The sequence below is a fragment of the Mustela nivalis genome (assembly GCF_964662115.1).
Source record: "Mustela nivalis genome assembly, chromosome: 2".
Lineage (NCBI taxonomy): Eukaryota > Metazoa > Chordata > Mammalia > Carnivora > Mustelidae > Mustela > Mustela nivalis.
The window spans coordinates 132,949,870-132,967,527 of NC_139021.1; the positions used below are offsets into that span (position 1 = coordinate 132,949,870).

Sequence of the window (17,658 nt, forward strand, 5' to 3'; positions counted from 1 at the left end):
AGAAGCGGGGGTTCCCAGCTGAGAAGTATGGGCCTCCCTTCCCCCCCGGTGTCACGGCTGGTCTCTGGGAGGCCCATCCCTGAGCTGTTACGAGGGTGAGGAGGGGCCGGAGGACCAGGGGCACTGCTGTGTTGGGAAGCACAGTCTCCTTCCCAACACCCTTAGAGGTGGGATCTCGCCTTGCTGAGCCTCTGGGGGCTGGACCCCAGATCTCACTGGAGCTTCCCTCTGAGCCACCACAAGTCTGGCTTCAGCTTTCTACAGACTTGCTGTACTATGACTTAGCCCCTCTGTGCCTCTCTGGACACAGTGGCCTGCTTCCTCCTCTCATATCCAACTTTTTAAGAGAAGATGGTGGATATAAAAAGTGAGAAAAGACATGCCCATTGGGCACTTAGGTTGGGGGATCTGGGCTATTGGGCCTGCCAGGCCTTCTCTTAGGCCCCAGACATCCCGCTCAGTGCCCATCTCCTATCCTTGTCCCCAGACCAACCAAGACCTGTCATTCCTGGGGCCCCAAAGGCAACAAACCCCTCCTCCCACCAAGCCGAGAATGCCTCAGTCATGCATTTCTGACAGCCCCATGCCCCTGCCACCAGACCAGGCCGCCGTGTCATACCCAGCGTGGGATGAGGACAAAACCCCGTGACACAGACCCTGTCTTCTTTCCCATGTGCACTCCCCCCACCCTAATGTGAGGTGATTTCCTTTCCTCTTCCCTGGGCCAGATCTCCCTGGAGCTGCAGGGGTAGGGGAGTGTGGGAGGAGTTCCAAGAACAGACTTGTCACCTTCTCCTTTCTTGTGTCCCCAGGAGCCATGAGGTGCCACGCCGCCTCCAGCTGCCTCGTGGCCTGGCTGTTTGTGCTGATCTCTGGATGCTGGGGTAAGTCCAATCCTCTGCCCTTCCTGCCCCATGGGGTCTGTGCTCTGAGACAGGGGCTGGGAGAGGGCTGCTCCGGGCCTGCAGACCTTGCCTTGCTGTGCGTGTGAGCGGGCAGACACTTCCCTCTGTGGCCTCGGTGGCTGCGGCACTTCCAGGGCTGAAAATACCAGCCTCCCTGAGAGGGAAAAGGAGGAGCCTTAGAAGGAGTGAGCTCCCGGGGCAGGCGGCATCTGTGCCATCAACCGTCCTCGTGGGATGCAGGGCCTGGCCTCAGTTCTCTTCAGTTTCCCAGCTATCGTGTGAGCACCCGCCATATGATGCTCTGTGTGTCTGTGGTGCCCGGCTCCGGGGCGTGCAAACAATGGGTCATGCTCAGGGAGCCCAGAGCCTAGCTGGGGAGGAAGACACAGCCAGGATTTACCACATAGACTACAGGTGAGCAAAGTGGTACTGAAAGATGGACCCAGCTCCAGAGAAGCCCCGCAGGAGAAAAAGACTCATTGGGAGGGACCCAGCTGGAGGGAAAGGTTTCATCTTGCTTTGAAGCCTGAGAAGTAGTTTTAGAGTAGGGGAGCAGGAGGAAGGAAATCCCAGAGGAGGGAACAGCCTGAGCAAAAGCGTGGTGGTGAGGAACTTTTTGACCTTGCGGGGGGACCCACCCTCCTTCCCCTGCGTGTCCACTCCGGTGCCCGTAGAAAAGACCCAGGCATGTGCCTGTCCCTTGGCTCCCAGACAGCTGGTGGCAAGGAGCAAAGCAGCTCTAGGCTGCACTGAAGGGAGGCCAGGACCGCAGGCATGGCTGGCCCAGTGTCTCCTGAGGTAGGGTGTCCCCGGGGAGGAGCTGTGGGCACAGGGTGCCTGGTGACGTGGGCAAACACATTCCTGAGTGAGGCCAGCTCCCTCGACAACTCCAAGGAGCTGGGGAGTCTCTGGAGGGAGCCAGCCTCACGCTGGCCGCCCGACAGTCCCCTGAAAGTCCCCTCTCCCGGTCCCTGAGTTTGGAAGGCTCTCTGCTGGAGTACCTCTGCGATGGGGAGCTCACTCCCATCCAGGCAGCCTGGGATTACAATGTAGGCTCACAGACTCTCGGGGCAGAGCCAGAGGGGCTCTCAGACCCTCTCTCAACTCTGGGCAGACTTTGCAGGGAAATGGACACCTGGAGAAACAGCTGGTCCAAGGTCATGCAAAGCAGGGCGTGGCTGAGCCTCAGTCAGGGTCTCTGATCTTCCGTGGGTTAGCACTCCCCCACCTGCCCTCTGAGCCCCATTTGGGGAGGTCTTCATGGGAACACCTGAGACAGCTCTGACCCTCTGGCTCTGCTGTATGGTAGACGCCAGGACACTCTCCTCAGTCTCCCCAGGGGCTCTGTGACCTTGGACGCACACGCCCTTCCCCCTGCTGTGAAGAAGAAATACAGATGTAAAAATAAAACAGGTGCCGAGAGCTCAGCTGTATTCTCAGCAGAGGTGGCAGCTTCCTCCTGAGCCCTGGGGATGGAACACGGCTCGTGCATCTCAGGCGGGCACAAGGGAGCAGCACGGGGCCAGGACTCCTGGTTTCCAGCCCCCGTTCACCAGTGGCCTCCCTGGGGCAGTGTCTTAGCCACTCTGTCCTTCAGCTTTGTTATCTCTAAAGTCAGAAGGAGCACAGGACTCCCCTCCTTCAGTTGTCAGGATGATCGGTTGGGTTCATGCACGTATTAAGACCTTAGAATAGCGTCTGGTACATATTAGGTCCTACGTACGTGTTAGCTCTTTGATTATGAGCTGTATCTTTCTCCGGGGGAAGCAAACTGGGGCACAGAAAACAGGAAAGTTAAGCAAGTTGCCTGAGACCACCCAGCCACTCTGTGGCAAAACCACCCTGCTTGGGGGCTAGTCAGCTTTGCGTGTATGTGAGGGGCATGCTCTCTCTCTCTCACTCCTGGGTACTGTCCCCTCTTCCACGTCCCTGTCTGAGGTGGCCAGTGTTAATTCCTTTGGTACGATGAGACCATGGCTGACTTAGGGACTGAGAAGCACCCTCTTTGCACCCTGCCCTCCAACACCCTCCCTGACCCCTAACCCTTCCCTCGTCCCGCAGACCATCCCCCATCACCTCTCCCCGCCTTGCTTTCACCTGAACCACAGCCTTAGTGGATCTTTCCTCCCATCCTGAAATGTCAGCGATGGGTCAGTCTCACGGACTAACCCCCCTGGTTGTCAAACCCCCTTATCTGCCTGTCCTGTTCTCTCTGCTAAAGCTTCCCCTCCTTTTCCCCGGCGTCTGTGGGCCGGTTGGGAAGGCAGGAAGTGAAGGACTGAGCCGGTATGCCCTGCCCCATCCCCGTGTGGCCTGGCCCCAGGGCCTCCCACTGGTTCTGAAGTTGGTTCCCAGGAAGGGGGCAGGGAGGCTCCTGATGGTAGGGCTACAAGCACTCGGGCCCAACAGCAACACGTCAGGCTTCTGACCCCCAGGATGCTGAGGGCCTGCACTGTGGCCACTGTGACAGTGACATAGTGCACAGGGTACCTCTGGCAGGGGTGCAGGATGGGAGGGTCCTGTGGGGCTTTTATCCTGAAGCTTGGCAATGGGGGCCGGACAGAAAGATTTGGCCAAGGCCACACAGCAGTGACTGTCACGGAGCTCGGGAGGCCTCTAGCTTTGTTCTCTCTGCCCAGTGCTCCTTCCCTGTCAGGGGGCTCCCCATGACATGGATCTCAGTGTGAGCCACTAGGCCTCTTGCCCTCATCAGTGATCAGAGAACTTGGGAGGCAGGTGTGGGCTGGATCCTTGCCCAGCTGCTTCTAGGCTCTGCCCCTTCCCAGTGCTCGTCAAGCCCGAGGAGGAATCGCCGTCCCATGACCCTGAGTAAAGTCAGTGCTCCCTGGCCTGGCATCCCCACACTGCGTCTGGCGGCAGTCATTCTGGGATCAGGTGCCCCGGGCCAGGACACTGCCCTCCTCCGTGCCCTCCCCAGATCTTCTTCATCCAGCAGCAGCAGCAGCTCCTCGAGTGCTATTCTCTGTGAGCCTCCCTGCTCCCTTCGCCCCTCAGGCCTGTGGCGGTGAGAAGCTCAGTGCTGGGCATTGTTTGCCATCTTCAGAGCTGGTGGACTCCTCTCTTCTGTGTAGGGAACAATCAGTGAGGGTGGCTGGGGGAGGCAGGGAGACGCCCCCAGGACAGAGCAAGCACTGGATGGAAGCTCATGGGGGACCGAGGTGTGTGAGGTGTGGGGGCATGGGAAGCCCGGACTCTCCATCACCGAAGTCCCCTGTACCCCCTCTCCTTGGGTATCCACTCACAGTCCAGCCTGGATAGAGGTCTCAGAGCTCCTGAGAAAGCCGTTTTGCCTCGGGAGGACAGAGGCTCGGTGCCTGGGCAGTGGATTTTAAGAGAACAAGTAACCTGTCCATGAGCCCCTTTCCCCACCCCCCAGCCCTCCCAGTCTCTGGGCACTGCCCTGGCCGCCCAGGGCCGCAGGGCCACTGGAGGCAGCAGGACTATTCTAAGAATGCTGGCCCTGCTCGGTATGTGCAGGGGATACGTGTCCCCGAGGCCCTGCCAGTTACTCGTGCAGGGCTCTCTGCAGCTGATTATTGGCAGGTCCTGTAAAAGAAAATCTTAAAGTGAATAATGCTGCTGCAGGCGATTTTTTCCCTTGCTGGTTTCCCTCCCCCAGCTGCCCAAGCCCACCGCTGTATTCTCTGGGCACCCCTGAGCCTTCTCCCTGAGTTCAGCTTGCTTCCCATACCGGAGCCCAAGTAATGACGGGCTGCAATCTGAAGCAGCCCGTCATTAATACCAGTATTAATAGTAGCCACCCTTTTTCCAATGCTGGCTCGGTGCTGGCTCATGGCACTAAGTGCTTTATGTATGTAATCTCACTTAATCCTCGGGACTACTGTGAAGTAAGTCTTACTGTTGCTCTTTTACACCTGAGTACACTGAGGCATGGGTAGATCACACAGCTAGAAGGAAGCACAGCAAAGTTCCAAACAAAGACAAGGCCCTTGATTAGTGGCCTCTTTCTGAGTCTGTTATATGTGCGAGGGATTCTAGATTCCTGGCATGAGGATGGAGGAATGTATATGAGTGCATGTTTATAGTAATGGCGATCAAAGAGGGCTTCTTGGAAGAAGAGGCATCTGTGATGAAACTTGAAAGATGACTAGGACTTGGACTGGTGAAGGCAGAAGAGTCAGCAGTCCTAGCCAGGAAGCGAGATTAAGGCCAGAATGTTTGAGGGATCAGAAATGGCATCATTCTGAGCAGATTTAGGGGGAGGAAGAAAAGATGCCACCCTCTACCCCCCCACCCCCCACTAGGAACCATCTCAGGTGGGAGGGGCAAGTGCTCTCCCTCTGCTCCAGCCTTCTCACTTCCTGGGAGCTGGCCTCTGTTCTCCAGGCAGTCACAGGCCCTGAGAGAGCCCCAGGTCAGCAGAAATGGGGAACGGGAGGGCTGTGTCGAGCGCCTGTTGAGGAAGTCCCTGGAGGACCCAGCGGGAGCTGCTTAGGGCACAGTGTCAGCCCTGTGCAAGCCAGACCTGCTACCCACTGGTTGGCAGGGGTGGAAGAGGAAGTGCCCTCCTCACTTGCGTACTTCCGGGTGTCTTCCCACACCAACAACCAGTCCTTCAATTCTCCAGACACTGAGTGGGTGTCTGACTTACATTCAGTCTGACTCTATCTGGCGTTAGTGTCAGATCATACAGAGTTAAGGGTTCAGGCCTACAAGATCACCCCCACTTCACAGTCAGTCCCAGGTCCCAGGTCCCCTGTGCTCCGACCTACCAGTCCTAAATCAGGGGTTCCTTTGACCATCTCCCTCCAACCCCTCCTCAGGTTGGATCAGCTGGAATGACTCTCTAAACTCAGGGAGGCATGTTGCTTACATTTACTGGGTTAAACAAAGAGTACAGCTCAGGGGCCGGCCAGACGGAGCAGGGTTGAGGGCAGTGGGAACCTTCCCCGTCCTTGCTGGGGGCCCCACCCTCCCAGCAGGGGGCTATGTTCACCTTCTGGAAGCTTCTCTGATCTTTTAAATCTCTAGCCTCCTACCCCCGCTGCAGGTCCAGCTGGGGCTAAAAGTACCCACTGTCTATCTAGTCGGTCTTTCTGCCACCACCAGCCCCATCCTGGATCCCCTCACTAGCGTAAACTCAGCTGTGCTCAAAAGGGCCTCCCTACAAAGGACAAAAGACACTCCTCTTGCTCCGAAAATTCTAAGGCATTTTGGAGTTCTGTGCGAGGAACTTGGACAAAGATATATATATATATATATATATATATACATATATATATATATATATGTATGTATTTTTTAAAGATTTTATTTGACACAGAGATAGAGATCACAAGTAGGCAGAGAAGCAGGCAGAGAGAGAGGGGGGGAAGCAGTCTCCCTGCTGAGCAGAGAGCCTGATGCGGGGCTCGATCCCAGGACCTTGAGATCATGACCCGAGCTGAAGGCAGAGACTTAACCCAGGTGCCCCCCAAATATATTTTCTATTATACCACACTACTGAAGACCATTGAGAGGAGGCTCAGGTGACAGGTAAACCCGGCCTCGGGGAAGCCTCGCGTGGAGGCCTTGTGGTATGAAGGGCTCCTACTGGTATGGCCCCAGTTCCCTCCAGACCCAGCCCTCACCCCAAGGTCATCACAGAGTGGTATGGGGTCGAACACTGGGGGCTCTGTAAGACCTGGGCCACTGATTCGCTGTGTGACCCTGGGCCAGTGACTACGGATCCCCTACAAGCCTTGTTCTCCCCAACAGTAAGATGGGGAGAGGATAGCCCTGGCTGTCCTGTGAAGATGGAGGGAGAAGGTCCCATAGGTGGCAGTTCTTGTGACACCCCGTGGGATGGGCTGGCTACGCCTTCCCATGACAGATGGCTGCTGAGAGCCCCTGAGTGCCATGCCCTGCTCTGAGGCACAGCCCGGGGCCTCGACACGCACACCCGCCACCTGCTGCCATGCGGCCTGGTGGGAATATGACATGTGTGTGACTTGAAATTTTCTAGGAGCTGCATTAGAAAAGAAACCCATTTTAATAATAAGTTCCATCCAATATATCCGCAATATTTTCATTTCACCACGTCATCCATATCGAAGGTTAATGGGATATTTTACACCCATTTTTTTCATAGTCTTTTTTTCAAGTCTTTGCAGCCCTGCATGTATTTCATGCTTCAGCACGTCTCCATGTGGTGCCCAGGGTGCCAGAGCCGCATGGCGCTGGTGGTCTCGCTCACCGTAGGACCTCCCCACCCGCATTATTCCCCATTTACCTCGAGGCCGGACGGGGACTCGCTGGGGGTCCTAGGAAGGTGGCCGTGGCGCTGGATGCAGGTTCCACACCCTCTGCGGCCCCCACTCCGTGTCTCCTTCCAGAAGCTGGCCTGAGGGTACTTGACTGACGCTCTTGTCCTCTGACCTCCAGGCCAGGTGAACCGACTGCCCTTCTTCATCAACCACTTCTTTGACACGTACCTGCTGATCAGCGAGGACACGCCTGTGGGTGAGTTGGCACAGGGGCCACTGGACGGTGGGGTGGGTTCCACTCCCCCAAGTGAAGGGGATCCTAGAGATGGAGGCCATGTTCTACCCATCACTGGAGACTCTTCCATGATGTTCATATGGCCTCTCCTTGGTTGTCCCCAGGGATGGGGCACTCAGTACTTCTAGGGCTGCTCCTTCCAACACAGGGGAGTTTGAAATGTCCAAGGATTTGTTACATTGAGCCCAAGTTGCTTGACTTCTACTCCTGCACTCATTTTGTTCTACAAATGGCTCGTTCCTCTTCTCTGTGATATGTTAAAGATGGCAGCCATCATAGAGTTTGTTGTAGCCATCTGTACTTGGCTGTGATCACTGAGTTTTCTGCATTGAGGACGCCTGTTTTGGTCATGAGGGGAAAAAATTGGGCTGTTTAGGAGGTGATCACAAGCATCCCTTTCCACCCCAGCTTGAGTCACTTCATGACCCAGCTTGGCACTCGTTCCTCTTCCGGAGCGCCTGGCTTCTGTACCTGTGGCCGGAGATGGGCACGCACTGCCCTGTGACGTCTGCTTGGCTCTGAGGACCAGAAGTGTCTCAAGAAATGGTGGTTCACGGAACAAACCAATCTTGCCGCCATGCTGATGGGAAGACTCTCGCTCCTGGGAGCAAGCTGGCAAACAGCGGGGCCTGGAAAGGTCCCGCCTCCAGCCACATTCCCTCCTTGGTCTTCATTCTTGTGGGTGTCACTGTAGGGAAAGTGCCTGTCATCTCTGGCTTCTCTCTCTCGGGTCTGGGGGTGGGGGTGTGCACGAGAAGCAGCGTATGTCTGGGGTAGGCCTGGTGTATATTTCTGGAGCATCGCTTGTCCTTGAAAATGAAGTGGGATGGCAAGCAGGGGGGAGGGGTGTGAAGGTATTGAACACGTAGGTCATTTTTAAACACTCTTTTATCTAAAATCAAATGTAGTTGTGTGATGGAGGAGATGCAAAATTCTTCAAAGAGAATCTCTGCTTGAAGAGGGGAGCCTTAGCAGGCCCCAGACTCTCTCCTGCTGTTTGGGGGGCATGACAGCAGCCCCTGAAGACGCCTTTCCTTCCAGTCTTCCTGATGGAAGCTTTTTTCCAGGTGGGGACAGGGCATAGCAGGTGTGTTTCTGACTATTGTGGGGATTGTCCCCACCACCCAGGGACATTTCATTTCTAGGGCCCATGGTGGGTTGGGGCAGGGGGGGGGCTCTGTGGAATGTGACAGTTTTTCTGGTGACTAGCTGCCCCCTTGGATCAACACTGAAAGGCTGGATTTGTGGATGTAGGTATTTAAAGGGTCCTCCCAGAAGGAGGCTGCCTGTCTCTCTGGAAAGTTCTTCCACAGGCTTACTCTCCTCCTGGTGGGGGGTGGGGAGCGTACCTAGAAGTCCCTTGGGGGTGCTGCTGAGCTATTTTCTCCCCCTGGGGTTGTGTCAGGACCTGTTTGTGGGCTTCTGGATTCATCTGGGGTTTCTCCCCACACCTAGACCTAGCATGGGGTCAGTGCCGAGAGAGGAGGGCAGGTGTCTGGTTCGTGTGGCTCAGAAAAGGAAGGGATGTTAGCAGCCTTCGTCATCATTAGGGGCTTCCTCAGTTTATCAGACGTAGAGGGCATGCCCCCTCTGTGCTAGGCCTGGCCGCTGTGCTTCCAGATAGGAATTCGATGAGGGCATAAACAAGTCAATGTCAGGCTGATGGGGGCCGGGCTGGATGTCTGAGTAAGTCCCGGTAGAGGATTGAAGGAGGAAGGGGCATCCCTCTGGAGACAGAGCAGAGGCAGGAGGGAGCAGGAGAGGATCTGGGGAGGTGGTGGGCCTCAAGCAGAGTCCCAAAGGGCTTCCTTTCCTTCCTTCCCACACTGTTTCCTACAGCTGACTTTCAGAAGGGTCTGTTTTGACCCCATCTGTGGTGGAGGGAATACATTAGAGACAGGTGGGCCATTGAGGCAGAGGTGTGGCCGAGCCACTAATGGACCAGGGGAAGGCCGCTCCAGGTCAGCGGTGCTGGCTCCATGCACTCCAGCTGTGAGCCTGCCCAGCTCCAAGTGTGGGGTTCACAGAGACCTGAGGGCTGGGAAGGTGGGGGGTGGGGAGGATAGCGGTCGGCCAGGGCTGATAGTGATGAGCCCTAGGCCCATGCCCCCACCGCAGGGAGTCCTCCAGCAGGCCCTGCTCTAGCTACCTTGGGCTCTGGTTCTTGATTGTCTTCTGCAAATGCTAGCATCGATCGGCTTCCAGGAATAACTGCTAGGACACGGCCCCATTAAGGCTGCGCCCGGCAGTCCCAGCAGGGGCGTCCGTCTGGTGCAATGGGGATTGATCCTTGGCTCTGGGGGACCGTAGGAATGAGAGAGAGCTCAGTGAGCTGGAAGACGGCTCAGTTCCTCTCTCTGGGCAGGGGCTGGTGCTGAGCTGGCTCTTACCCTCCTAGTTCCTCCTTTCCTTTGGCATCAAGATCAGGCAGCAAGCTCTGGCTTGAAAGGCATGAATTCAGTTTTTGCTCCTCACTGTGTGGTATTGGGCACAATGCTGTCCCTCTCTGGGCCTTATCTCCCATCTCACCAATGAGAGGGCATTAGAAAGATGGGCCCTGTGGGCTTTAGCTTGGGTAGTCCTACTAGCCCGGTGTATCTCCAGGCCCTCAGATAACAGGCCTGGGGACCTTCCCTGAGTGCTGTCACCTCTGTGGCCCTGGGCCATTCAGAGGTTGATGTGGACCCACGTGGTTGGGGCAGGTGCAGACCTCAGACTGGCAGAGGCCAGGGCGAGGATGGGGGTTGAAACAGCTTGTCCAAGGGGCTGGACCTCTGCTTGCTATGTGGAACAGGGCGGCCCAGAGACTTGACCTGGGGGCTTGGCTCTCACTGGCCCTTTGCTTTCTGAACGCCAGTGTTCCAGCCTGTAAAATGGGGATGGGAGGGCCCCCTCTTTGGATTCCATACCTGGAGTGTTTTGTTACTGCAAGGAAGGCCTATGTGTGGCCCAAGGATGACTGGTTGAGCTGTCCTGCCAGCCACAGCTTTGCGGTGGGGACAGACAAGTGCAGAGAAGAACTGGGTCTAGCGGGCTGGTCAATACCAGTGACTTGGAGGTGGAGCCCAAGCCAGTCTGAAAGTGGAGGTCAGAGCTGTGGGCAGCTCTGGGGCTGATTATCTGGCTTCTGCTTATGCACGATGATGGGGAGCTCGTGATCCCAGTAAGACACGGGCTGTGGGACAGTTTTGGGGATGAAAAATTCTTCCTAATATTAATCTGAAATCTGTCCCTGGAACTCCCACCCATTGAGCCTGATTCAGACCACTGGAGCCTTACAAATTAATAATAATAACACATGATGCACTATATATGTATAATACATATTATTATAATAACTATGTTTATTGAGTGCTTGGGGGTAGCGTACAGTGTTTTAACTAACGTGTCTTCAGATTCCTTTTAAGAATCGGGGTAGAGGGCGCCTGGGTGGCTCAGTGGGTTAAGCCACTGCCTTCGGCTCAGGTCATGATCTCAGGGTCCTGGGATCGAGTTCCGCATCGGGCTCTCTGCTCAGCAGGGAGCCTGCTTCCTCCTCTCTCTCTCTGCCTGCCTCTCTGCCTACTTGTGATCTCTCTCTGTCAAATAAATAAATAAAATATTAAAAAAAAAAAAAGAATCGGGGTAGAGTTACCTGCAGGTTCTTTGGGTTTGCAGTTTCTGTGAATGTTCTCTCTCGGGCTGGAGACTGCGACTGGGATTCAGCACAAACCTTCTGAGCCTTTCCATTCTCTACGTGCCCGCCTCAGGCCCAGCCCACAGTATGGGGAGCGGAGCATATGGGGAGCGGAGTGGGAGGGCGCAGCTTGGCCATCCCAGATCTCTTGCGGAGGCTTACACGTCATGTCGCTCTATCTCCTCACCCATCTCCAGTTCCAATTCCCTTTGCCTGATGTTCTTTTTGAGGACCATCTCCCAGCCAGGGAAGACAGGAGCCAAATGAAGTCATTAGGTAGCTCTGTTCCTCCCGCGGCCCCCAGCCTGTTAACATTCAGGGCCCCCTTGTCCCTGTGTGTCTTGCTGCAGATGTGACTATCTGTCACTGGCAGCCGAGCCATCCTGGGAGGGGCAGAGTGAGGGCAGGTCAAGGACTCCATGCCTGCTTGGGCTGGTGGCCTCGCCCCCATGGTGGCCCCAGCTGTCAGCAGTGAATGGCCACATGGTACCTTTAGGATGAGGGATGGATGCTTCCTGATGCTGTCTCCAGGTGACCTCCTGAATCCACTCAAGACACTCACCAGTATGGCCACATCAATGTCACCAACGATCTCCAGGTGGCTCAAGCCAGTCCTCAATTCTCAGACCTCTGGCCTTCCGGCAATCGGTCTTCTCTTTCAGGCGTCAGCTCTCCGGCTGTTCCTTAGCCTCCAGTGCGCCTCCTGCCTCTCTGAGCGCTGCAGGGCCCCGGGCCCAGCTCTGTATGCCTTTCCCATGTTCTAGCCCTATGGCCATCTCCTCTGGTCTCATGGCTTCAGGTCCTTTCTGTATGCTGGTAATTCAGAGCCTTCTGTTTCCTTCCTGGGCCTCCTCCCAGAAGACGTTCCAGACTTGCATGCCTACCTCTGTGCTCAGCATTTCTACCTGGGTGTCGGAAGAGCTCCCAGCCTCAGTGCACCTGGGCCAGACTCCTGCCCTTCCCCCAGACCCCACTTCCCCTGCAGGCTTGCCCGTCTCAGTTGCCCCTGCATCCCACCCCCACCCTGGATTGCTCAGGCTAGAAACTCGGGGTTGTCCGGTGCCTTCCCTTTCTCCCTCAGTGTACATCAGCAAACCCTGTTGGCTCCACTTTCAAAATATTTCCAGAATCTTCTCACTTCTCGCTCCTTCGGCTCTTGCCACCACAGTCCAGGCCTGGATTAGTCCAGCAGCTTCTTTTTTTTTTTTAAGATTTTATTTATTTATTTGACAGAGAGAGATCACAAGTAGGCAGAGAAGCAGGCAGAGAGAGAGAGAGGAGGAAGCAGGCTCCCTGCTGAGCAGAGAGCCCGATGCGGGGCTCGATCTCAGGACCCTGAAATCATGACCTGAGCCAAAGGCAGCAGCTTAACCCACTGAGCCACCCAGGTGCCCCAGTCCAGCAGCTTCTTAATGGACTCTGGGGTCTCCCTGTCTCCTTGGCCTGCTACAGCCTTTCCCCACCTCTGCAACCAAGGGGTCAAAGGGTGCTTTTGAAGCCAAAGCAGAGCCCCTCATGGGGTGTGCTCAAGTCCCACATCGCACTTGGAATGAAAATGACACAAAGGCTGGTGGACCTCCAGCTCCCTGTCAGACTTCATCTCCTTCCCTGTCCCCTACCCACTCTACCTGTGCAGCTCTGCAAGCATGAAAGGCGGGTTCCCACCTCGGTCTTGCAGTGGCTATTCCTGCTGCTTGGAACATGGTGAGTGAGCCTCCGCTGGTCACTCTGGTCAGTTCGGATGTTGCCCCCTCCCTGCAGCCTTCCTGGGTTTCTCCAGGCAGGGTTCAAGCGCTGCTTTCTTTCCTGTTAGTCCCAGCCACAGTGCTCTTGTGGCTCCATTGTTTATCTGCCTCCACTGTTGCACTATCATTGCCTCCAGGTGGCCCGGACCATCTCCTTGTCCCCAGAACCCAGCTCGGGGCCTGGCTTGAGCCTGGGGCTCAGGGCGCATCGGGGAAGCAGTGAGGTTAGTGCAAGTGTGGCAGGGGGGAGGTGGTGGTGGTGGTGGTGTGTGTGTGTGGCTCCAACTGGCAGGGGCTGGAGCTGGCTCGGTTCCGGCTCACCCTCCCTCCTGCAGTCTCATTCCAGGTGCTCCCCTCCCAAGGGTGTCAGGAGTGAGGTGTTGGTGATGACAGGGATGGCTGCCCAGGAAGTGGGCCCGGGAGAGCGTGTGCCCCAGATGGCACAGACACTGTGCGTGCCTGTGCTTGTGAATGACGATGCTCGCCTGTGCCGAGGCCGTGTTTTTATCATTCCAGCAGCCTGCTAGGGCTGCATGTGGTGTGTTTGGTGGGGACCCTCAGGGCTGACAGAGGAGCTCTGTGAGAGGCGGAGGACATCTAGTCCATCTCCCTTGGCCATGACCTTGATCTTCATACCTCAGCTCCTGGAGGGGGTGGTGTCCCCACCAACATCACTCCTTCTATCCTGGTTCTAAACACCACCAGCCAAAAGCCACCCAAGGGCCTCATGAAGTGACAATGCTTCATCGCGGCCTGTCACCCACCACTCCCACAGACGCCCCGATCTCCAGCCACGGGGCCATACTCAGCAGCCCAACACCTCCCTTCTGTCTCCCCACTGTGCCGTTCCCCGGCCCGCCCCTGGGCAGGAAGTGCTCTTCCCCTTCCTGCCTGGGGAATTCCCACTCCTCTCTCCAGTTGTAGCTCAGATATCACCTGCTCTGTGAGTCCACACTGCCACCCGCCCCCCGCCCCCTGGCTTTGTATTTGCCTCTCTGCAAGCTCTCAGTGAGTATCCTCACAGTTATTTGTGGGCAACTCCCCGTCGGCTGTTCACTTTTACTTACTACTTTTATGAATATCGACGTTACAATTAATTATAATTTTAGTCTTTATGTATATAATGTAAGATGTGGAGCGATAACATTAGCCAGCATTTATTGACTGCCAGCCTCCTGCCAGGGCCTCCAATAAGGGTTCTCAACACCTGGCCTCTCGTAGCCCCCACGGGGAGCCTCGGAGAGGCGGGGCGTCTTCCGCTGGCCCCTGAGCGAGCCGGGCCCGCATGTGCTCTGTGCCGGGCACCGCGCGGGGTACGAAGACGGCCTCAGCAGACACTGAGTGAGTCTAGAGGGACGAGCGAAGAAGGCATGAGGTTGAGTGGACACGGAGCCCCCTCCCCTGGGCTCCCGGACCCTCCACTGGTCACCAAGGTCGCTGTACCCAGAGCTGACTTCCCCCCCAGGAGACCCCCTCAGGATCCCTCAAAGCATCCCGAGCCACAGTTCAGGTGATAATGCCCGCGCTAATCACCCGCACGACTTAATTAGTCTTGTCAGGAGCCATTAAGGCGGGAGCCTGGGATTCATCAGGATGGATCGGGCCCAGCAGCGCCTGGCACCGCGGCCGGTCGGCGCTGATTAATTTGCCGGCAAACGCCATCAGTGCCCAGCTGTTCCGTCTGGACCCGGGGAGAGCAGTTGTCAGGTGGGCTGACCCCACAGTAGCGGTCGCAGAGATGGAGGAGCAGAGTGCCAGTGAGTGCTGGGAACGGCTCCCGCGGGGAGTCCCTACAGAGCTCTGAGCACCAGGACCGCTGGGATGAATGGAGGGCCAGACCTGCATGGGGCTTCGGAGCAGACGTGGAGAGGGGTGGGTAGGAGGGGGAGTCTGGGAGAGGTTTCGGCCTCTCCTGGGACCATTCCCTGTACCCAGTGTCCTAGAGGAGGCTGTCCCTCTTCCCTGAGCCCCTCTCCCATTCTGTAAAGAGAAGAAATCATGTCTCAGGAGAGGATGAAGGAATCACAGGGTGAGAATGGTTTCTCTCTTAACCAAAGGATTCTTTAGGACTGACACGGAGGAGAGGAGGTCCTGGTTCCCCAGGGCAGTTGGTTGGCAAGGGTCAGAGGCAAAGCCAGAGGCATGATGGGGCTGGGGGGAATTAGATATGGGGAGTCCAGAGATAGAGTCCCAGGTATCAGGGGTGTGCGCCCTGCACATGTTTTGGGCTTTTCTGCCAACCCCCTGTACAGAGACTGTGTAGCCCGCTAGCCTGTATCGATATAGAAAATATACAGTGTCTTAGACGATAATAATGCTAAGGAGAAATAATCATCTGTGGGTGAAGTTAGGGCCAGATGTAGACTGTGGGGAGATGTCACAGCCTGTGTTCATTTTCACCCCGCACCCGAAGGACCCTCTGAAGGCCTGTGATGAATAGCTTAGGGCCTCCTGCAAGGCATCTCGATGACCACTGCCTTTGTCGGACACTCTCCGTTTCCAGATGGGGAAACTGAGGCCCATGGTGGGGAGCGTGCCCAAGGGCTCCAGAGACTGACTGTTGCATTCCAGAATGAAGACTGCCCAGACCCCACAGCCCAGCTGCAGAAGGGGCTGGAGGGGACTCTGCCCATGCAGGCACTGGGCTCCTGGGGGCCTGGGGACAAAGGGGTCAGTCAGCTGGGAGCTTGGGACTTGAGATTTGGAGAAGGGACCTCCCAGCTGCCACAGTCTGGGGTACAGTGCTTAAGGAAAGTAATGAGGGAGCCTAGAGGTTCCCTGGGGCTGTTGGCATTGGAAGGGGGATGGTGTAAGATTTTGGAGGGAAGAAGGTGACTCTCCCTTTGTCCAGATGATCAGACACTGGGACCCAAGGCATCCGGGGCCCTGCATTCCTGGCGACCTCAGAATAGGGATTTTACTGTTCTTCTAGGAGTAGGAGCAGGGTGACTTACAGGATCCCTGGAAGGGCCTGGAAACTTCTGTGGCCTTGCCTCCTCTCTGTCTTTCTTTAGGGTAACATAGGCCCTCAAAGGGTATACCCTTGGTAGGGGGTGGCTCTGTAGCCACTCCCCTGAGACCCCTCCCTGGACACATCTGGAGCCTGTGACAGCCCCGGCCGTGGAGAGACTGCCCCTCAACCCATGGATGGGGGTGGGCTGGGCATTTTGGATGCTGCCGTAATAACACTAATGATAACGATGGTGTACCACCTGTCGTGTGGATAGGCTGTTAATGACCTGCACTGGACACCTGTGCCAGGCCGTGCTCCAGGGTTGGGTAGAGACATGTACATTCAATGTAGCTGGGGGAGCAGCAGCTATATTTTGTTCCACACTTGCTCTGTGTCTAGGGAAGCACTTCACACACATGGTGCGTTGAATCCTTATAGCAAACCCAAAAAGTGGTTCATATACCCCCACCTTACAGAGGAGGGGCAGAGGCTCAGAGAAGTTAAGCAACTAATATGGGCTGGAAATTGGGCTTGAGTGTATTGCTGCCTTACCCCTGGCTTGTGCACTTAACCACAACTTGGGGATTCTGTGTGTGGGTCATTGCTTTGAAGGAGCCCCCGTTAGGAGTGGAGAAGGGGACCCATGGTAGGTGCCCAGCCCACCCCGGGCGAGTGGAAGGCAGGAGCTACAGATGCTGCTAATGCTCAGAGTGGGAAGGAATTCACCCTGGGCCCAGGAACAGAGAAGGCTGTATAGGAAAGGTGGCAGTGAGCAGTTGGGTTTTGACAGGCTGAAGCCGTAGGAGAGGCATTTCAGAAGGTGCTAGAATAGGCTGGCCAACCATGGAACAAGCAATTTGTGTTGTGTCCTGGATGGCAGAAATAGGTTGTTGTGGTTAAAAATAAAAATAATAACGGTAATTATTTAGGACTTGCGTCTTACTCATTGGGTTCCCTGCATGGTCTCACTGAATCCTTGCAGCAATGATGGGAAGTCTGTTCTGTCGTGATCCCCGTGCTGTGGACTCAGAGGTCAAGCAAGCTGCCCAAATTCCCGCAACGCAGTCAGGATTTGGATCCTAAGAATTCTGGGTCTGGTATCCTCACTTACTACCCCACTGTGCTACCTCTTAGGATAGTCTGGGCCTTTCCGCAGTCTGTCACCGGGAAAGGGTCTCAGGGACCAAGGGCCTGCCTAAGGTGAAGACAAAACTGCTCCAGGGAGGGGACAGTGGCCAGCACGGCTTGGTGTGGGCACCCAGGCCCGGGGCAGGAGCCTGGGTCTCTGCCTGGCTCTGCTCATGCAGCTGAGTGAGCCTAGGCAAGTCAATTTCCCTGTCCAGGCCTCACTTCCTGCATTACCAAAAGATGCTAATCCTTGCCAGACACACTATGCGGAGTTGGATCTATTGCTAAAAAGTGACGGGGAAGATAGATGAGTGTATGGGGTCAACCAGATTGCTTGCTCCTAGGCCCACATCCCTTCCTAGTGACCCTCCAAGAAGGTAGTGGGGGCATCGGCTAGCTGGGCTGTGACCCAGCGGCAGGCACTTCCTCTGCGGGGAGCCAGTGGGCTGACAAGGGAGCTGGGCTCAGACGTGTCACCGGTGGAGGAGGTGAGCTTGCAGCCGAGCCCGGGAACACTTGGGCTCCCCGGGAGCCAGCCGAAAGGTGTGATTGACAAGAGCCGCCAACCTTCCAGCTGGCTGGGGAGACTGTACCGGCAGAGCTGGTTTGGAACTTGTCATCACATTCCTTGCCTCGGCTGTTCTTTACACAGCTCAGGGGACCTAGGAGCCCGACTGCCCACCTGCAGCTTAGCCCGGAATCGGAGCTCCAGGGGTTTTGTCAGAGACG

The 17,658-nt window shown here is 56.1% G+C and overlaps 1 protein-coding gene across 2 annotated transcripts in view; it reads left to right on the forward strand.

Annotated features, from left to right (window-relative positions):
* The window catches only part of CDH23 (cadherin related 23), a 396,562-nt gene that overhangs the window by 42,129 nt on the left and 336,775 nt on the right, over positions 1 to 17,658 (forward strand). For both annotated transcript variants that reach the window (XM_082715700.1, XM_082715699.1), the window contains exons 2-3: positions 813 to 884; positions 7,311 to 7,388. In XM_082715700.1, the coding sequence (XP_082571826.1) occupies positions 818 to 884; positions 7,311 to 7,388 (145 nt within the window). In that variant the 5' untranslated portion in view covers positions 813 to 817. The remainder of the gene's footprint in view (positions 1 to 812; positions 885 to 7,310; positions 7,389 to 17,658) is intronic.